Consider the following 22,358-nt stretch of genomic DNA (forward strand, 5'->3'; position numbering starts at 1 on the left):
GCTGCCTGGATAACCATTGCCGAAACCAGTGCTGATTGTGTGCCTCATTTTCTGGTTAAGATGGCACCTGATTTGCAGGAATACCCCAAATTCATAGCTGCAGCTGAGTCTTTTCCTTTAAGCCCCAAAGGTGCTCTATGATAGTAAATCTTGCAAAAATCAGTTCCTTTTATAAACCCAGCCCTCAGAATGCACCAACACATTTAGTCTTGCCTTCCCAAAGCCTCAATTCTTTTTCTGTACAATGAGGATAATACCAGCCCTTCATCTGGGTGCCTGGATATAAACTTACCTTCATGCAACCTCATCTATGCTGGTGATGAATGCCACAGAAAAGACTTCTGGAAATGAATCATTCCATTTCCAGCAGAGGGTGTGAAATGCGGACAGTGAAAAAGGCCTCCTCTCTCGGGACCAGGACTAAGAATTTGTATTTCATCTGCTGTGAATACCAGGCTGATCAGCGAGCAAGGAGGGGTCAATAATGGATGGCATTTGCTCCACCAGAGAGCCCCATTCAGGTTGGTTGTAAAAGCAAGTGGCACAGGACCTGGGCATTATGAGCTGAGGTATAAGGTAGGGGAGAACGAAGTTTTTCTTTCCCAGGACTTCAGAGACAGCAAGAGCATCAGCCCAGAGACCCCTACTCAGAAGGCACAAGCACCCACCATTTTAAATAAAGAGGGTCACCATCAGCAGAATTAGATTATGAGATGTGCCTCTGACCAATGGACGCAGCAGTGCACTCAGTGGGGTGAGAGGGACAGTTCAGGCACCAGGATCACAAGGGGTTCTAGCCAATAGTGGAAGCTTCAAAGTCTTTGAATGAAGCTTTCTTTCATGCTGACAGGAGTCTGATGGCAGAGAAAAGAAGTGTTTCTTCTTTTCACAACTAACATTATGTACTTTTTGATGCAGAAAAGAAAAAGAAAAAGGATTATTGCTTTCTCTCAGGTAGCATCTTGCTTATTATCACTGCGTCATAGCTGTTTGCTGTGGTTTTGCATGGACGCTGGGCTGCTGGCAGTACATTTCCTCCCTGTGCCTGCCCTGTGTATCTGACCAGCAATAGCCCTACCCTGCAGAGACAGGCTCCTCTCCCACCTCTCAACCACTAAAGCAAACTTTGGCAAATATCACAGTGCATGTTCCCTTTTTGCATGCTCTGCCATGATCTCCCTGTTGGGGTAAGTCAGTCTCAAGTTATATGTGAGGAGCAAAATGTGGACATGCTGCAAGCAGCTCCTCTTAGTTCTTTGCACCCTTTCCTCAAGTGATTTGATTTTATCGAAGTCCGTAGCCCCTGAGGAACATGGTCATACCAGCACCAGGAGGCACATGGCTGCCAGCATCCCTGGCTGGACGTTCATCTCCAGCATTGTGGATGGGGTCAATTCAGATTTGAACTCTTCCAGCCAAGACAATGTTCACTGTGTAGCAGTGACCGCATTGCAAAACAGATGCATACTGCTGAGCCAGCTACAAGGCACGTCATGGGGGCTACGGAGCTGAGATATGATGAAATGGGTATGGCCAATCTGGCCACTCGAGTCTGTGGCAGGAGCAATGAACACGTAAGGTGTACAGACTGCTACCCAGCACAGACTTGTTGTCATCAGAGAGAGGGGATGGATGTCTCTGTCTCAGTCTACCACATCAATAATGTTATCCTTTCCTGGATCTATTCCTGAATTTCCAACTGTAGTTAATCAAGCTACATGCCTGAATATGAAGAGTTACTGCCAGCCCCTCATTCATACTTGGGATGACTTTGCCCACCAGGAGCCATCCTGTGAAGTCCCTGCTCCTAGTCAGGGTCTTTCTACTGCTTCGAGGCAAACAACCATGCTGGTGGTTTTACAGTCTGTTGATCTGCACAGCAGCTATCACCCCTTGATTATTCCAAGACGGGAAGCCTAGAACATCTTTTCCTTTCAGAGTTCAGTGCTATGACTGTCTCTTGTATTGGAGTTGCCACTCGACTTTCCTGGTGGAAGATTTGCCAGTGACTGACTGCCAGCCTTGTGCGCTTTGTGAAAGTGTCTGAGTCACATAGCTCAGCAAGCAACACACCTCCTGCTGACCTAGAAAGCTGCATGGACCAGAGTAGTCCTCTTCTTGTTAAAGGCCAATAACAAGGTGGAAAAACCTGAATGCTGGACTTAATCAATCAAAGAATAAGACCATCTGGCTGAGTCTGTGATACAGGTGTGCTCAGTGCATGTGACCCAGTAGACAGCACAGGAGCAGCAGGTTGGTTGGTGGGGTCAAAGAAGCTTTCAAGTGTTTTTAGGTGCTAGTGTGGGCAGATCCAACCCTCGCCGTCCTGAAAACACAGCCCAGTTATTCTTCTTCCATTTCGCACTACAGCTTGGAATATAAACCTTTGTGTAATATTTCACTCTCCTTGAAGGACTCTCCAAATAAAACAGTGCTAGATAGGTCAGCTCCTGGCAGATCAACCTGCAGCACAGATCCTGCAACAGCACAGACCCTCCTGACTTCCCAGCACAGTGTTGGATCTACAAATCCCAAAGGTCTGGCTGAGCCAAGTGCTCCCCTGTGCGCGATCACTGCTTATGGTAGCAGGTGCAGTCATGACCAAAGGTGGCCATACAAACCTATGCTGTTCTCACAACAACTCTTCTCCCAGGCTCCTTCAGTCTCCTCCTGTGTCACTAACACAGAAGATGGGTGAAGTCATGGGTAAGGGTTAGGTAATCCAAGGCCCAGTGTTTTGAGGGCAGCTTGATGGAGCAGACCTGACAGCTGAAGTAGGAGAACCACTCCTTGCTGGGGAAATCTTTGGGATCTGGAGGGCCTGGGTAACTGCATCCAGATGGAAAGAAAGTATGGAGCCTGGAAGACTTTGCTGGTGGAAGCTTGAACAGTGCAGTTGTCATTCACCTTTTAAAGATATCAGAATTAGATGCCCCAATCAAAAAAAAATCCCTCTATGGGCTTCCCAAGAGGACAACTGGTATTAGACACCTATCGCAGCTTGCACTGAGACATCTAACTTTCAGTTACTGGAGCAGGGACAGATGAATCCTGACCTGAAAGGACTGAGGTAGCTCCTGAGCTTTGTTGCAGCCAAGCAGAGTTTTGATCACTGCAGGCACCTCAGTCCGACAGATAATCCTACAAAATCCCTGAGCAGATCCAGCTCCTAAGGAGCTCTGAGGCAGCATTTTGGCACTAAATCTTCTGAGAGACCATTAAGTCAGCCCTAGTTGATTTCTGACATGATGTAGTCTTGTGTCAAGCATGAAGAGACAGCAAGATGAGCAAAAAAACCTTCCCAGCCATGTTTGGATAGTGAAATGGACACATGCTGCAAATCACCCCCGAGATTTGTCCTCTGCCCTCCACTAGATCTCCCTCCCCCACAGCAACCCTGTGTGGTTATGGCAGAGCTGAAGCGCAGTGCTCTCTTGGCAGATGCTGAGCTTTGTCGGCAGCGTGAAGTTCAAATTGAAATAAACAAAAAGTGCTTCCCAAACCTAGAGGCAGAAAAGAAGAGCTGCTACCTGGCATTTCGACAAGGAGGGAGATGAGGGACTGAGTCGTATTCTCAGTCCGCTCCTGACTCACTCTGTGACTGGGGTGAGTCACTTCCGAAGGTCTCTCCTTCTAATGTCCTCTCTGCTCTGCAGGGAATGGTAACGCTCCTGAAGGCTCTTGCAAAGCTCCATTAATTTTTAAATGCCTTTAAGTGTGTTACTGCTTGGGAAGAAATGCCTTGTGGAAACAGATCCCGCCTTCATGGGCAGAAAACTCTTCCAGGTTTAAAGTGAGCTTCAACTCACAGAAGAGCTTACCGAGTTGTAGGTTTTGTCTATGAAAATACCTCAGAGAAAGGTGGTATCCTGTTCAAAGAATTACTGTGGCAATAAGACTTAGCACTAGCAGCCACATAGCATTTATTACAGCAAGAAACATCGCGCATCTAGTCTCTCCTTGATAGTTTGTTCCTGTGGTAGTCTACCTGGCTTCAGCTTTCATCAGCTGGTTCTTCCGATGCTGGATTAAAGAACTCTTTAATACCTTACACTTTTCACCCCCTAAAAATGCTTATACCTAGTGACCTCTCAGCCTCTCACTATGAACTAAAATGCTGAGCTTTGTAAAAACTTCACTGAAAAGCATTTCCCCAACTCAGTTTTGTGTTGGACTGCTTCTCCACTAAGGCATCTCTATCCACCCCAGAAGCCCTGCTCCAGATCCTGGAGGTCTGATTTCATTTGCGGCATTATGGCACTTTCTGTTCAAAGGACCCAGCCCACCCTTGACTCAGAACTTCCTGCTTTTGTTGCTTTTTGCATCCCAAACCCTCTCTGTCTCCTGAAACTTTTAGCAGCCACAATTTCATCTTTATTTCTGGTTGCTGAGCTCAGTGTTGAAAAGTGTGTGGTCTTGTGCTAAGTTCTGCCAAATGCCACTTGCAACGTCTCTTCAGAGGGTAAAACCCACTGAAACCCACTCTTTGAGATCTGCCAGTTCCCCTCTGCTGCACCCCTTTAACATCAGCTTTCTCAAGGATGTGCAGTGATAAAAATCTTGATCAGATTGTCAAGCAGCACATGATCCAGTATTGTAGAAAAGGCTAAAGGTATTGCATCTACACCTCATCCTTGCCAGGCAAAATCATAAGAATATTAGAGAATTAATTCAAGTTTGTTTTACAAGATCTGCTTTTTTTAAAGCCATGCTGATACAGTCCTTTAATTCTTCATCATTTTTTCAACATCCTTCCAAAACAACTGGGAGCAGTGCTAATCCTTAGGTTTGGGAAACATTCCCATATGTTGTGCTGGAGCCCAGGGACAGCGGGAGAGTTTCTGGGAAGATGTGACTGATGGAGTGGCCACCCCTCCCACTTGTCCTCCTTCAGACTTCAAGAGCATCTTTGGGGTCTCCCAGCAGTGTTTCTGGATTTTGCCTTTCAAGGAGTGGAAACAGTCCTGTCTTTTTTCATGTGTGAGGATCTTAGCCTTTCCAGACAGAGGGATTGCTGCTTTGCTAATTGAATGTTTCGCCTCCTTGCAGCTCTGGCTCTGCTCTGTGCCAACACTGGTGTGAGGAGGTGATACCAGGACCCCTGCTGTAGGAGTGACCTGTGACCACACTGTTTCCATCAAGAAAAGAAACAGCTGGCAAAATCCAGCCCTATTGTTCCTCAGGTAACCCCACACCCATACCATCATGCCCATCTCCAAGTCCTTCCAAATAAAAGTTTTTCGTTTGACAGAGCCCCTGCCCACAGCTGTTCTTGCCCTTTCTGTGCTCTGTTGCCTCTGGGTCCTCAGTGAGGATATCTGCTGGGTCACGGGGACCTGCACTTCCCCAGAGAGGTGAGGTGGGGCCTTCATCACCACACCTTCCCCCAGACAGCTTGGGAATGAATTGTGCCATGCTCTGGCTAGGTGCGTGCCAGCGAAGGGCAAGAGACCACTGTCTCCTGCCATGCAGCCTGGGGAGATCCCTGCTACATTACCCAGGGACGGGGCACCGGCTGTGATAGCCTGTGCTGGGGTGGGCCAGGCGCTCACTCTCTTCCATGACATCCACCAAAGTGTCCTTTCAGCCTCACATGTGAAGTCATACCCTGCATTGCAGGGACCGACTGGCAGGGACCTCATCTGGGGTGGTGCCAGGCTATCCAGGCCACTGGAGACACGTCTCTGGGCCACCACCAGAGATCCTGTGGAGATCACTTAGTGGGATCAGTGAAGACAGCTTGAATGAAGGCTGGCTAACAGAGCGTAAGCTCTTCACCAAAGTACTGAAATCAATTATTACAGGATTTGGAAACAGTGGGATTTATTGTCCTTTGAGGTAAGAATTGGCTTCAGCTTCATCTCAGTCATCATTGGCTCTCAACACCATAAATCCTGCTGTTCTCTTCAATACCTTTTATGGGAAGTGGAGAAATTCGCTAGTTCCCCACTGCTCCCTCCCCACTTATTAGTGCTACAAAGGATTGGGTAATTATGAATGGAACTGCCAGGCAAAATGAAACTTCTCCCTTAAAAATGCATTTTAATTAACTCTGCTGGGTTCATGTGTTTCTTAGGAAGTGCTGATTATGCCTTGCTGACTCTGAGTCTGCTGTTACGGAGATAGGAGATCCCAAGCACTAACCTGGCCAAAGGGCTAAAAAAGGGCCTTGTCTTCCCACTGGACCTACCCTGGAAGATGATTATCTTCTCTTGGTTGTAGTGGGGTGTTAATCCTCAAAGTTTAATCTATTTAAGCTGAACAGCAAAGCAACAGAAAGCTATGCCTGAAGAAAGACCGAAGAGGAGATCCTGGGGCTTGGTGCGTGAGTGACGGTGATGTGATAACCTCTGCACCACACGAAGGCAGCGGTGGGGAAGGATCCCTGGGGCGTTAGCCCTATGACGTTATCTCAGCAGCACTTCTCCGAAGCTCAGTGCCAGAGCTGCAAGGTGGCAGAGGAGGGACAGGGACAGAGACGTGGCACAACTGGGGGAGGAGGTTTTCCCAAAGCCCTGTAGTACAGGGACTGGCTGCCAGCAGCTCCGCGCTGGGAGGGAAGCACCACTTGCAGTGCCTACCTTCCTTCATCCACTTCCAGTGCTGTGCTGTGAAAGGGTGCTGATGCCTCAAGAATTTTTATTTTCAGCAATCATTCCCAATTACTAGCTATCACATTTTTAATGTAAGCAAATTTGCATAATGCTGAAGGCAAATTAATATGAAAATGGAGATATAAAATTTGACATTTCCTCCACAAAAAGCAAGAGAAAAACTCTGCCACGTTTCCCAGCTAGACATAGTAGTAAGAAACCGCAGCCTCAGAGCTGGTAGAACTGAAAATGCAGTTTCACCCTCTGTGGTAGTAGTGGGGGCTGTTTAGTGAGGAACACGCTCTGGCCTCCTTGGCACTTCTCACATCTCGGAAGAATGACGGGGAAACTCCTGTGTGTGCAGTATTGCCAATAGTAAAAGCAAAGCCCCTGTTGAAGCCTCCAGTGCTATGGGACATTTCACAAGTTCCAACTTTGCAATACAAGGCTTTCTAGATGGAGAATGAATCATGGCTTATGAATGCAAAATTAAAGAAGGGCAACTTTAAAATAAAATCTTATAGGTTTGCACGGCAAAATTTTACAGCAAACAGTAATGTCTTGCTTCTTCCCTTGCTATTTTCTGGCATGATGATGAAATGCACTAAATAAATACATAAAAATAATGACTCCTCCAGACCTTGTAGCATTCATTTTAATAGATGCTATTTAACTACACACAGAAATATAGTTATCTACCTTTCAAACGCTGGTTACAAAGATTGGGAATGCTGCCAATGAAATGGCCTTTTTTTTTCCCCAATATATATCAAAAAAGAAACAATTTATATGTTGAAATTGCCTTTATTTTTTAATCCATAAATATTTGTTACTGACAAAAGTGGAAAAATCCTTAAGACTCTAAATTTTACTAAACTGATAATATTTTTGTTTACAGTACATACAGAATGTGCTTTTACAGGTAAGTATAACAACAAGAATAATACAGAGAAAAACAGTCAAATACTGCTCATCTTGAAGCTTGTTTAATGGTTAACCAAGAGTCTGTGCAAAGTTACAGATACAAATGTACTTCCTCTTCAGTACTACTGTATAATAAACATGGAATCCATAAACTGGGCTAAAGCACAAAAATATCCACTTAACCCCTCTTAGGAAATATTGTCCCCCAAACTAAAAATATTACAGTAAGAAGTGTCTTTCTCAGAGCCAAGAAATTCTTGCTACAAAAATGTCTAACGGGTTTGCAGACAGAAGGTCAGGAGCCGTTACGAAGCACATGAGCAGAGGGTCAGGGTGGCATGACGCACGTCTGCCTGCAGCGGAGGCGGTGGGGATGGAGACCTCCCGGACATCGTGCGGTCATGGCGGAGACACAGGATGCTGCTTCGCTCGCTGCTGAGAGCAGAGATCTCTTTCAGATTTACACTAACATGCTCGAACGGGATCGTCCAACTCTTCCCTTGCCCCCGGGCTGCCAGCGGGTGAAGTGTAGGTTGGTTTTCCCAGCTGGGTTTTGGGCTCAGTGAGGGCACCTCCTTGACAGCCATGAACCAGCTAAGAGAGGCTGGGAATGATACCTTCTACCATCCACTTACGGACATACAACACAGAAGTGGCTGTTCTCTAAGAAGCAGCCCCAACACAGGCTTATTGCTAACAACACTTTTTATGAAAATATTTAAGCCCCTTTCTCACATATTTCCCCTACTAACTTTTCACTCGTGTGAAATATACTTGAACATGAAATCTGTATATGTTAAATATATTTCAGCAGAGTCCCTCCTTCCAGATTAAGCACTAAATCTGAAACAAAACTAAGACAAGCTATTCCTCCACCACATGAACTGAAGATGGCAAATTGATCACAAATTAAAACACTTACTTCAAATACAATTAAAGTTACCCTGTTTCATGATGATTTTTTTGTTGTGGTGGAAGAAGATGAAGACATCTTCCCAGCTACCAGGAACTACCCATCTCGTACAAAAACTTGATGCCAGGCTCTTGCAGATTCCTGATGGGAATGTTTCTGATAGACACAAGAACAGAAATATGCATGTGGGAAGCCCAGGTTCATGGGACCAGCTTTGCAGCCAGCCAAGCTAGCAGAACAGTAGACAGAAATTAAATTTAGGCCAGGAAAGGAGGACTTACTCCCAGGTAACTGTTTCTTCCCACCCCCCCACCCTCATCCCCAAGTAACAGATTGTAATTTATAAAAGGAACATTAAAACATTGAAAAATATTTCATTTTTCCTTAAAACATGATTCACTGGCATTAGAAGATTTTTATGACAAAATTTCCATTCCGTGTGGTGATCTGTGTGGTTCATTAAAAATAGTTTTCCACACTTCAAAGAGTGATTCAATATAGTTTGGAAGCTTAGATTCGTACAAGGTCAGTCAGAACTTTATGATTGCGTTTTACAGTATGTATGTATATATATGTATTTGTGTGTATATACATATACATACACGTACCTGTATTAATGAGAGAGTTGTATAAAATCCAATGCAGCTCACTATTATGTGTTACTGCTTGGGGAACTCAAATAATTATCAGGTTGTAGGAAATAATATAAACTTTTCTACATCACCCTCCCCCAGTCCCTGCACATGCACTCTGGGAACTGGACGCTCCACAGATGTGTGTTTCCACCTGTGGGTTGGAGAAAAAGACAGATCAATTCTTCAGAGTATATTAGATTAATCAAAGGCAGATTATATTTTACTGTACAGAGGAATGTGACTGCTTCCTGCTTTTCTCCTGAGTGTAGAATGTTATCGTGACCCAGACATAAGGAGAAGAAAGCAGAAAGGTCAAAGTGCTGGTAACAGCATCCCTTAGAGCTGCTGCCTGCTAGGGACCCTGACAAGAAGGAGAGCAATGGGAAATCTGGGGAACTTCATCCCCCCACCCCAGCACTCTCATTCTGGACAGACACTGGATTGCAACACATCAGACATGATGTGGCAGGACAATGGTGATAAACAATATTAATAAAAATGCTCTGCTGTTCTACAGTGTCTGTTGTGAGAGGGTCTCAAAACACTTCATAGTCATTATGGTTTGAACCCTCATAATGCCTCTGCAGAGGCATTACCATTATCATCACACGTTGACCACGGGGAACCAAAGTGCTGGTGGATCACGACACCCAGTCCTGGACCAAGTGTCCTTTCAGTGACAAACTCTCAGAATGAGGAATAAGGAAAAAAATTATGTAAGAACACCCGTGTGTGCTGAAATGCCACTGCTCTAGCTACCAACCTATTCCAGCACACAAAGCAAGCCATGGGAACACATGGTGCCCAGGAAGAAATTGTGGTCATCCAGGGCATGGTGTCTTCCCAAAGAAATCTGCTGAAAATTTTCTGTGGTGGTGGCAGAGTCCCTGAAGAGATTTGGCCTAGAAAGGCTTTTTGATGGTTCTTGTGGGACACATCTGCTTGAAATAAACTTGAAACAGTTGAATGGGTGGAAGAGACAAGGAAATGGGGCTAAGATTTCTTTGGAGGATTATTGCCCAGGTGGGACAAGTTAGCAGAGGGCCTGTGATATTTGTCAGTCTGAATAAGAGAAGGCTCTGAGGTCAAATGGCCTGGAGCGCAGCACAGTATCTGCATGGGCTACTTGAGTGAAAAATTTCCATATTTGCATCTGGTCCAGCAGATTCTTAGTTCACAAATGGAACATTTAGATGAAGACTAGAGCTTGAGACATACAGCTATGGAAATGGAAAGAGAGGAGTGTTCACCTGCCCGCGGCCTCACATGGTCACCTCTGCTCCTCCGGCTCTGCTACCTCAACTCCTGGAGACTCTAGGGTGGACTCTCCTCTCCCACAGTGTTCACATCTCCCTGCTTGCAGAGGGGAAGATCCTGGCTTTGCCTGGGCCAAGAAAGAATGGAAGAGGCCCAGAACCTCAGCAGGGACTGCCTCCCCATCAGCCATATGCATTTCTCTTCTTTTCACAAGAGTCACAAACTTCGGTCTGTGGGAAGGTCAGCAAGGGCAATATGTTCACAGGGATTGCCTTCTGTGAAGAAATATCCAGTGACTGAGCTGAGGAGCTTGGAGGTAGTCAGGGGAGAGAAGTGTCCATCAAGGGAAGGGGTCAGGAGATGAGGTGTGAGCCTTTTCTCTCTCGTCCCTCCCATGCCGTGAACTGCCACCCTGATCCATAGACAATTCTGGTTGTTGGCCAGAATGATTTTGCCCAAGGCTGCATGGTAATGACCATCTGAAGCATGGAGACTCTTATTTATTCCTTCCCAGCTCAGTTTCCGTCAAACAAAGCCCCAGTTCTCACAGATGGAGTCCTTTCTGAACCCAGCCTCTATCAGGCGGGGTAAAAGAAAGCTCATGAACTAGAACCAGCAGCCCCAGGACAGTCTGGGAAAGAGAAAGGCCACACGGCCACCCCTCTAAGGCCTACTTCTAAATCCCACTGTGGGAAGACAGCATGCTCCTCCTGCCTACCCTGCACCAGAAAAACCTGGTGCTGCATCATAAACCTCCACACAAGACTCAAGCTGACAACAACCTACAATCATTGTATGCTACAGGACCAACGTGTTGAGCTGGGAACGTCATTAAGGCCAGGAGGTGGGAGGTATTTGAGGGGAGGGAGAAGGACAGAGCTAATTTAAATGAAGTTTAGTGAAGAGCCTTGTAGGAAAAGACTCAGTGCGGGAACATAGGACATGAAGAGAGAAGTACTGTATGGGAATGTGTTTACAGCCTGAAGTCAGTCGTCATTTCACCTGGGGAGGGAGCATGCCTGCCATTCGGATTGGTAGCATGGCTGTATGCATGTGGTGGGGCTTTGAGCGCACACCATGGACAGTGAGCGCTGGAGAGTGTCCTGCACTAACATTTACAGCACTGGGTTTGGCTGGCCTTCAAAACCTCTGACACACTTTTCTGGTCGCAGAAGTATGTTCTAGTGTGAGTTAGTTCTACAGAATTTTATAGGAACACAAATACAAGGAAAAAAACCCCAAATCAAAACCAAAACCAACAAAAAACAAAGCAAAGCCCAATCTGGCTAGAAAGCCAAAGATAAAATCCTCACAAATTCTGGACCCACGAGTCTATGTTTTAAAGATTTTACAAATATACAGTATCTAATTAGCATTATATCAGATATACAACATGCCCATTTATTATAATTATGCTGGATATATAATTTATATGCATGAAATGTAACTGTCTTCATGGTTAGGATTGGTACTCAGTGGAATTGGAATTTGGAAGGTTTTCTTGGGGGGCTGTTACATGGAGAGAAAATCACGGAAAATTACCGACCTGCTTTTCGGTAGACAAACACCCTCAGCTTTGTGCTTCTGCTAAGGGCTAGAAAAAGATTTGCTACATATGGAGCTCTAGGTTGTAACTGAGAGGAGAAAAAAACTGAGAGGAGATGTCCAGAAACAGGAGAACTGGGCCAGTGGAAAATGCTATGAGGAAAATAAACTTCTGGAGAGAAATCCAGGCTCAGTGAAACGTGTGGTAGCCTTGCCTTGCAGGGGTCTCAGTGGAGTCAGGATTTCCCCTAGCACAGGTCAGCAGTGCGAAGCTGAACGAATTGTGGTTCTTTAGGTTCAGCAGTGGCAAGAAGCTGGAGGAAGAGAGACCCTATTCCTCCTTCCTATTTACATGTTGGAGACACCAAGATACTAGAATGAGTGGAGAAAAGGGTCTAACAAGCATTTCAGCATATTTGTGCTTATTGAACACATCAACCCCACTACTTCCTACACTGAGAGAGCAGGCGATTTGTAGGCACTAGTATATTTTTATATTATGAGTATATTTAATATAAACTAAAACTTTATTTCTCAGCCAGGCTATTCTTGTCCCTAGATCTGCCAGTCCCCTAGGAAAGTCTGCCCTTGAATTTGCTCCAAGGGTGAGGAAGAACAGATGTATGGGTGCTGATATTGAGCAGTCTGGAGGTGATCCCCAGCAGCCAGAAGCTTACCTACTTGCTACAGAAAGGCCAAACATGAGGGCTGGCATGAGGACCAAGAACAGGGCCCCTTCCCTCCAGGATGGGGTGATGCATTTCCTCCTCCCTGTCTTGGGCTGCATGAGACTGCTTCTACTTGTAGCAACTGAAAAGTCCTAAATTCATAAAAACAATGAGATAATGCAGGTGAGCCCTTGGAAGGAGACATCTACTACTATGGCTTTCTTTGACAGAAACTGATGCACGTCAGGAAATTTCCTCTATTACCCCTCACTATCTTCTATTTGCTTGCTTGGGTTCTTCTTATGTCACCGATGAAGGGACGGCTTTAAAAACAACAACGTGGATGGGACTGTCAGAGAAATCTTTTCAGACACTGAGTTATTAGAGGTTATCTTGGCCTATAAGGCCACTGCAGTATGGGGTGCTGTGGCCACCCCGGTCCTTAATGAGTATTTACAATGCACGAGGTCATATCAAACAGTCACCTCTGTTTTGCTTGCTGTGCGGTAGTGATGGTGGTGTCCTGGAATATAATGCAGTTGTTCTACCGTGTTGTGCCGTCGGGAGGCAAACGCTTGGCGCTTGGCGGAGGTTGGGGTCATACCTAAGGTATTGTACAAGTTATTTGAGGCACTAGGATGGGAGTGCATTTTTGTCATCCTGTAGCGATCCAAAACGGGTGTTGATACAAAGACGTCTGTGTGTGACAATGCCCGTGACATAGACTGCTCGGGGTACACCGACCGCTCCGGGGAGAGCAGGGGGTCTTGGGAGTGGAGGCGCTCTGCAGACAGAAGCTGCTCATCTGAGAGGATCCGTTCATAGGACATGCTAAACTCCTCGGGCATGATCCTCTCAGGAGACAGCACCCTGTCCTGGGACATGGCCCTGATGGGACGGCGAGGCCTGTCCCTGTGGTTGGTCTGTTGAGACATTTTGATGACGTTGATAGGGAGCGTGCCCCTGGCTGCCAGGTCGGGCAGGTGTCTCCTCCTCATGTAATATTCATCAGCTTCTTTGTCAGCTGTGGGAAAAGAAAGGAAACAGTTAGAAATGTCAGAGCATTGTCCCATGGGGTGAAAAGGGGCTGTGTAAAGCACACAGCCTTGGAGCAGCCTCCTGGTGAGACCCAAGGGACTATCTACCAGCAGCTGGACCTGGGCACGGACATCCACGTCAGGGTGCTGCCTGTCAGAGAGACACCAGCCGGGTGTGGGTTGTGTCACCATGAGCTTATGGCAGACAGAGAGAGTTATAATTGCATGCAGACAGGTATAAGTCCCTGTGCAATGCATCACACCTTCTCGCACCATGACACAACAGACTCCATATGCTGTCGAGTCCAGACTGTAGTATCACATGATTTACACAAATGGCTATTTATGAAGAAATTATCAAATGTCACCTTCACAATACACTTATAAATAAAGCACAGGGAAGGTGAGCTGAGGCAGGCAAGTTCCCCATTTGAAGAAACTCGTACCTTGTTTCTTGCACCTCGGATGTGGATGTGCTTTGGAATCCATTAGTGCCCTCATCGCATTTTTAATTACTATTTTTGAATATTTGTAAATGTGATCACAAGGCAGGTTTGGTGGGCATGGGATGCTCTCTCTGAAACACTGAATCATCTGCCTAAGGTTTCATTTTTCATTTTTTCAGACACCTTGGTTGCTATCATATAATTTACCCCATGGAATGTTTCTTTCTAAATTTGCTTCTTCTGTGTCTTAAATGATCTCTTTTTGCACATGAACTCAGCACACATACACACACATACCCATCCTCCTCTTTTTGGCTTTCAATCAAATACCTCAGACTCAGAAAGGATGTTGGTTGCTGCAGATGTACCCTGGTATATCACTTTAATCCTACAGCAGCTGGAATGATCTGATTCAACCAACTTGTAATTTGAAGAAACAACTCCACAATTCTTTCAGATTAAAAAAAAAAAACAACCCACAACATCAGAAACAAAAACTTTCTGGCAAACTCCTTTGATGTTCATATGCCTTAAATTGGGGTACTGGGATTACCTACCTGGAAGGAGGTTTAGCAGTCCTTGGGCTTCAAGCCCAGTGCAGCTTGTGAACTGTCATGATGTACCTGTGGCTGCAGAGGTGTAAAGCCCGAACATCAGTCCCTTACCAGAAGCATACTGTCATAAATGGAAGAGCACAACACTGGCCTCCGTGGGTCAGGGGATGGAGGCATGTTTAATGTTCAACACTGATCATCTGTATGAGCCTTCCTCCTCATTTCTTTGTCTGAGATGTTTTCCTGATGTGTCCAAAAGCATCACCCTTCCTTTCTAGCTCATCAGTGACTTCAGAAGACCTCAAAGTGAGACTCATCCCAGACACCTGGTAGGCAGCCACAGCACCCACTGGTGTGCAGGAAGGGTATTCCTCATGCAGAGGTAAAGCAAATTTCTCCACGTTACAGAGGAAACAAAGTCTCTTGCAAAGTAACCTTATGGGAACAGCCTGGCATAGAGACTACAGAGCTGGGAACACACACACATTACCCAATAAGTACTTTCCCTACCAGTCTTGAGCCAAGTGTTGATGGACAAAGACATCATCTCCTATATGTCCTGGCCAGCTTCTGGGACCTATCATAGAATTCCTTTGGAAAGTGTTTTGCTTATAAGAGAAGTATGATAAAGATATATGATAATGATGATAAAGAGGAACCCCATTGATTTTCTCAGCTCCAGTATTTCATTCAGTAGTAGGTGATGTAAGATGGGAAAGTATCAGACGGTGGAAGAGGAAAATTTCACATGCATGGACTTCTGAGGATGTTTGAGTGATAAAAAGAGCAAAGCTCTGCTGCAGGACAGTCTGGGCAATCACGAAGCGGGTGAGGTAGATGGTTCCACTTCTGATGCTTAGAGTCTCTGCTGGCATTCAACAGACCTAGTAGTTAACTACGGTGTGGAAATTTCCTATTTCTTCTGACATAGCCATAAATCTACAGGTTTTATGCACCACATTGGCTGAGAAATGAAGATAATTTGCCAGCTGTCCCTTGAGGCAGAGTGCTTTTGGAGAAAATGTCAATGCCTAATGATATGTGATTGGTGCCGACAACATCCCAGAAGTTTGCTCACAAGACAACAGTTACACATTGCTGCCTTAAGGTCTTCACCCAAACCCTGGAGTGCTGTAAGCATCCTGTACTGGATGATCTCACTCACTAATTTCCTGATCTTCTCTCCCACACATTCAGTAGTCTCTTCAATGCCCCCTGAACCCTGCTCCTCATGGTCCTGTAAACAGTCCACATAACCCAGAGGATCTGTGAGAAGGATGGTTGATCCCCCCTGTCTCAGCATCCAAAGTACAAGCTGAGAACATGTGTGATGAAATGCACAGCCTGTTGCTGTCAACCTCTTCTTTACAGCCTATACACCACAAAGGCGTGAGGATTGCCCAGAGCTCTCCTCTACTGGCGTGCTTGCTGCCGATGGGATTTGCTCTCCAGAGTATATATTGTAGGAACGAGTCTTTTTTTGCAATGAAAACCTTCTTGGAAGAGTATCTTATTGCAAATGTCAGACAGCAGCTCCCCTGGCCTCAAACTCTTGTGTCTTTAAAACCACCTTCTAGGAAGCCTGAGAAGGACTGGGGAAATTCCATATGGCCAGAGTAATTTTAGACATTTTTATTCTATAATGTGGCCATAGGTAGACTTGCACACACTTAGTGTGGACAGGCTTGATAATCATGCTTGAGACTGGGTGCAGAATAGGAGCTAAGCAATTAGCACAGTGGCACTTGGCCTCTGCTCTGGATGAGAGAAGTTCCACTGGATGTGCCCAAGTGACTCTAAATAGATGTAAATAAAGCAGAGAACATCCCAAATGGAGATGTGCTTGGATGCTCACACCTGGCTGCGGTAATTGCCAGCAGGAGCTAAACCAGCTTATGTGAGGTTTACAGTGGTCTGAGTCTGCTAGTTAGGTGGCAGAATCAGCTGATTAAAGTGGTTTGAAGTTGTTCCTTGCTAATTTGGATAAAAAATGCAGCATGCTCTACACTTCAAATGTTTTGCCAATTAGAAGCATTAAAAATATCCTTTCCTTCCCTCTTCCATCCCTGTAAACAGAGTAGAAGTCTGCATGGCCTTTTGCTGGCAGTGGCTGAACCATACAGGAAACAGATTTCATTTCAAAGCTCGAGTTTCTAAGCTCGTACAGGCTGTCTCCTCCTGTGATGCTGAAAGACACATTTAGATGTTGGCACAGCTATTCTGGGAATATTTTCAGGTGTAGGCAAACTTCACATCTCCATCTCAAACGAATCAAAGCCGAAACGGTAGTTTCCCGTGAACAACATGCTGGTTTAAGCAGGCACCAGACAGACATTTAACAGGCTGTTGCATCTGAAAGGTAGTGTCAGTTCACGAGCATTGCTGAACCAGTCATGGAGAACTTAGCTTGACGAGAGGCCGAGCATGCTGTATCACATGCATGCCTTTGCACCAAGGGAGAAGCTCAGCACAGCTCTGTGACCGCAGCGTTTCTGCACCCGGGGAAAGCAATGAAATGAATACAGCTCCAGGCTTTTGAGATTGGAGGCACCAGGTGCTTCACCCAGTGGGTAGAGTGGGAACTATGGACATCTGCTTGCATAGTTTGCTAAAATCAAAAGGTCTCCAGGACCTGAAACCATCCAGTCTGGTTCACCTTATCCTCATTTGCACCAGGAAGTTAACTGGGATAGTGAGGCTCTGACACTGCTACCCCTTATCTTTGCATTGACGCCCATATGAAAGCTGACATTTGTAATTTTAGCCAAAATAAAACTACAATCAAATAGGTTTCTCCCTCATGGATGTGCTTAAAAATTCAAAAATGTGTCCTAAGTGGATTCCAAAAGGCCATAACTGATGAGCAGACAGAAAGAAATCACTGGTCTATTGATTGACAGAAATCTCTGTTTTTTTAAGTCAATCTCATACTTCTGGGACTTCACTAACCTTTTTCAAACATGTGGAAGTAAAATTACTGGAAATCACATTTTCTGCACAATTTCTGCAGGTTTTTTTCATTGTTTTTTGTTTGTTTGTTTGTTTGTTTTTCCCCCTCCCCTTTCTTTCCTCCTTTGGCAGTTTCTGGAACATTGACCAGGGCTGGTCTCACCAAACTTCAGGAGTGTTTGAGTGCTTCATCTGACTTGGCTTTAGGATAAGCTGATTTGCCCTCAGGCAGCTTTTTTTCCTTCCCATTTGGAGGGAGAGCCCCAAATGAGTGCTCTTACTCACACATCTCACCTCAATATGTCTAAGGTGCCATTACAGAAAGGCAGAGCACAGCTCCTCTGACACTGTAATTAGAGAAACGAGGTACATTGGTGGTGTTCTGGGAAGAGACCATCGAAAAGCCAAGGATATTTTCTCTTCCCATTGTTGTATGTTAACACGGTTAAAATACGTGCATACGTGTATATATGTAAGGCCATTATAGTAATTTCTTTGCTTTTCTTAAAGGTATTTTCTTTGCTTTTCTTTCTCTGCAGCTCCAGTGTATTTCCTCTTTGGGCTTGTCTCTCCTGTTTTAATTGGCTTTAACATTTTCAAGCTGCCTAGTCATTTGTGATGATTCTTTAGCCAATACCAAGTGGTTTAATATGCTGGAAAATATTAGCTTCCTTCCTGACTGACCTTTCTCACTTAGCTGGAAACAGCAATTCCCTGGAGCGCTGGGCAGGACAGAATTAATACGGCTGCTTTTGCTCAGCCACGTGTTCCTCACCCACCCACCGCTGCTCTTCCCACATGCCAGCCTGACAGGGCTACCAGGGCAAAACTCACATAGGGTTTCTCATGGAGGTGGTATCCTGCCCCTCAGAGATCCTCCTACCTGGCTTCACAGGCAGCAACCCCAGATGGGTTTCTTGTTGTCTATGCCCTGAAGTAAGAACTGGGGAGGTAAACAGCCATGGAAGCAGAAAGCTTACTGCTTGCATGGAATCTAGTTCTGACTGGCTTCTATGCAGCCAGCAACCTGTTTCCTATTGCTCTGTAAAAGGCCTGGACATCGTCAAGCCCTTGCTCTGGAAGGAGAAGCAGCCATGGAGCTGCTTTCTCAGTCAAATGTCAGCAGAGGTGAGCGCCTGCCCTGCAAATCCAGTGGTGAGGAGCTCCCCTCCCCAAGCTGGGCACATTCCCCAGGGACACACAGGTGCAGGCAGCAGGTATAGCTCATCTCTTCCTTGTTGCACGAATCACTTAGATACGTCTCCTAAAGTGGGATGTACTTCATTAAGCTCTAGGCATCAAAAATTAGGCTTGTTATCCAGCAAAGAGCTAGGTAGCTTGCCAGAGCAACTGTGGTGTCAATGAGAGACTGGGACCTTCAGAGGGTTTCTCATGATATGGAGATGACTGTCCTTCTTCACTGATTATAGAAATGACTGCATCAAACAAAGAGACAAGATGCCTGATTGCTGGATGGCTAAAGCAGCGTGAGGCGGATCTGACCATACCCTTGCTGAGCTCTGACTTCTCATCTCTGGCAAGGAGATACTAAATATTCTTTCTTCCTGGTTGTGCCTTGATTATTCAATTTAGATGTTCTTGGGCAGAAACTGTCTTTCACTATTTGTCTTTGCTAACTGTGGGAAAATAAATGACCTTTAGCTGTCTGGCAAGCCTGAAGAAACCCAGACAAATAGCTGAAACAGATTAAAAATGTATCTAATGCCTTTTGTTTTACTGAAATAGAAATGTTATGTTTGTTAATGAGCTCTTCATAACATTGATTTTTTTTAACCATGGGAGGGAGTTCATTAGAAACAAGTAATTTTAAGCGTGAAAAATAAACCCCCAACAGTTCATTTGCAAAGCCCAGCATTTAGATATTACTTTTTCTGGATTTTGTGTTGCCTTTAGCTCCTTCATATGTCATAAAAAAATGATATTACAGGCACTTTACAAGGGAAGGCCTAGGAGCTGGGTGCCTATTTTCCTTTGGTTCTGGAGAAGACCAGGTATAAGAAAGTGATTCAGTGATTCTAGAGGTGCTGACTATATGCAAGCCCAGTGGGAGCGTGGAGTGCTTAGCACTTTTAGAGCTGAAACTGCTTATTTAGTTACTCAAACATATAGTGTGAGGCAGTTGGTTTGGCATGTGTCAGGTTCTTTGCAAAAGGATGGGTTGGTGCCTTGCAAAGATGACTAAACTATATCTAGACCTCTCATTGATGGGTAAGTAGCTGGTATTTCCATTGCAGTGTGCAGGGATTCCTTTCTAGGGTTGATGCTGCTGAAAAGTTAAAGGGGTGAATAAACCCCACTCTAGCCAATGGCCAAAGACTAAGTCTCATGTTCTTAGATTCAGGTTGACTGCCAGGTATCCTCTGAATCGGGACAGGGACACTAAGTGTCCAGAGGGTCAGGAAAAGCTCAAGAGAGGGAGACTGACTATGCTCAGCACATTCTTGAGGACATTTAAGCTTGGCACCTTAACACAAGCTTATTTTTGTCATTTTAGGCACATATCTAGGAAATGCAGTGCTAGAGTTTAATACTTATTCCCTTCTGTTGCGATCTACTGAGGGGCAGGTTGGACAGGTAGGAGCCTGTCCTTTCTTCAACTGCTGAGCAAAATTTTCTGCACCCAATGGGTCAGACTGCTAAGGCACCACTTAGTAAGGTATTGCTCAGTGCACAGATGGCACTGCTTGGTGTGAGTGAATTTATACTTAGTGTGAATCAGGTAAGCATTGTAGGAGTAGGTAGAGGATAGTGTTCAAATCTGACATACATTTCCAGATGCTGGCTGTGAAAGGGGTGGGAGTTTCAGCATTCATTTGGGGTTTTTTAATGTTTCAGTGAGATACATCAATAACTTTAACATAGAGCTTAAGGAGATTTCACTGAGTATCTATGCACAACATGTAAAGCAATAAATGAACCACAGGCTGGAAGAGGTCTTGATCATCCCCTGCACCATGACAGGAGCAGCCATTGTTGCTGTTCCTGGTGAGCACTTCTCTAGCCTGTTCTCAATGATGCCAGGACAGAAATCTCCCAGACTCTGAATAGGAAGTATGTATCCCAGGTGACCCCAGGCACTGCAAATCAATTACAATTGAAACAGCAGTTTTCAGGGATATCCAGGGGGTATTTTTTGTGCTGAGAAATTTTCATTTCAGCTGAGAAATGAAAACAAATAATCACCTCAGAACAGGGACATTTTAAAGCAGTAATATTACAATGCCATGATTTCAAGGGTTTTCCACTGTCAGATAGTATCATCAAAGCTGCTCAAGAGCATGGACAGTTCATCACTGGGATGCAGCTAGGGAAAAATGCTTATGGTTGGGAATGTGAGATCCAAATGTTACCAGGGAACAAAACTCATGGCAGAAGCAGAGTTGTGCGCATGGTACACTGAACAGGGAGGGTGGCAGGCTCCAATCACAAAATACCTCATCTCTGTTCTCCAATGTAGTTAAGCACATGCTTGCTTTTAAGCACATCAAATGTATTTGCCTTAATGTTAAACATGTACATAAGTCCCACATTAGAGTGTCAAGGAGAGGGCTGAGAGTTTTTATGTGCTACATTTCCATTCTATTTTCTCTTCTGGAAAATCTTCCACACAGAAATTTGTTATGAACAGTTCAAAGGCTTCCCTGCTACTTAATTTTGTGAGTCTCACTTAGCTGGCTAAATTGGGAATACAGATTTTATATAGACTAAGGAAGTAGGATATGCTCCTTATCCTCACCTGTCTTCAATGAAGTTATTGCAAGTATAAACACCTAAGTTATTTCTCTAACTTAGGCAGTGTGAATATGTGGCTGCATCCAGAATTTGTTCATGGAAACATACTACAAACCTAGTGTCTGAGTCTGGAGAGAGCATTTGCCCATACAAATATCACTTATTTCATAATCCCACCAAAGCTGAAGAGTTTGCCATCAGTAAAGGTGATGGGCTGGAGCATTACAGGAAAGTTGGCAGAACAATGCAATCCATAAAACAGCAAGAAAGAACAGATGTTAACTAGCGTGAACAGGGCAGTGAGCAACGTGCTGAAATATCGGAGATACACCATGGATCAGTGTACGGCACAGATCAGGACCAGATCTGGACACATACACCATGAAACATGGCAGATCGCAGCACTGCTCAAGGCAGGCAGATGTGCTCCTTGCTGAAATAGATGCTCCCAACCATTTCAGCAGCTTTCTGTTGGCCTGAGTTTGTCATCTGGTTCCAGCTACCCCCACGGATAGTGAGATATCTGCCCTGGGTACACTCCGGTGAGCTCAGCTGATCTGAGGCAGCCAGCTTGGCTCATTTTGACTCTGGCAGAAAGAAAAAGGATTCTCAGATGATTCTATCAGGAGCAGATATGAGGCGGAGTAGTGGGAGGCAGTGCGGCAAGGAGGCCAGTAAGCAAATAACCACATGTGCTCTCACAGTAATGAAGTGACTCTTTCTCTGTAGTCTTCCTTGATGGGAAGTGACAGCCAAAAGAATCATTACCAGAGATGCCAACTTGGGCAGCACAACAACAGAGAAGAACATTATTGCCTTAACATTGTGCCCACTGCAGCTTACAAGCCAATGAGATACAAAGGAAATGAAATGAGCTGACACCTACTTAGTCTCTTCAGAGAAGAATATTTACTTGGGTTTGTCTTGACGGCAGACTCATAGGATGGTGGGAGGTGAGAGAGGTTCTGGAAGGACCGGGAGAAGGACAGATCATAGGGTTCAGTGGCAGAAGTCAGGATGTTGTTCATTCGCGGCTTGTCTGGAAAAAAAAAAAACACAATAGAGAAAAGCATGTCCACAGTGT

At 45.1% G+C, this 22,358-nt stretch overlaps 1 protein-coding gene across 1 annotated transcript in view; it reads right to left on the bottom strand.

Moving 5' to 3' along the window:
* Nucleotides 1-13,008: 13,008 nt before the first annotated feature.
* The window catches only part of SHISA6 (shisa family member 6), a 256,743-nt gene continuing 247,393 nt past the window's right edge, over nt 13,009-22,358 (bottom strand). The window contains exons 5-6 of the mRNA XM_075169770.1: nt 22,161-22,313; nt 13,009-13,559 (exon numbers count right to left, since the gene is read on the bottom strand). Of these exons, the coding sequence (XP_075025871.1) occupies nt 13,009-13,559; nt 22,161-22,313 (704 nt within the window). The remainder of the gene's footprint in view (nt 13,560-22,160; nt 22,314-22,358) is intronic.

The sequence above is a fragment of the Calonectris borealis genome, chromosome 20 (genome assembly GCF_964195595.1).
Source record: "Calonectris borealis chromosome 20, bCalBor7.hap1.2, whole genome shotgun sequence".
Lineage (NCBI taxonomy): Eukaryota > Metazoa > Chordata > Aves > Procellariiformes > Procellariidae > Calonectris > Calonectris borealis.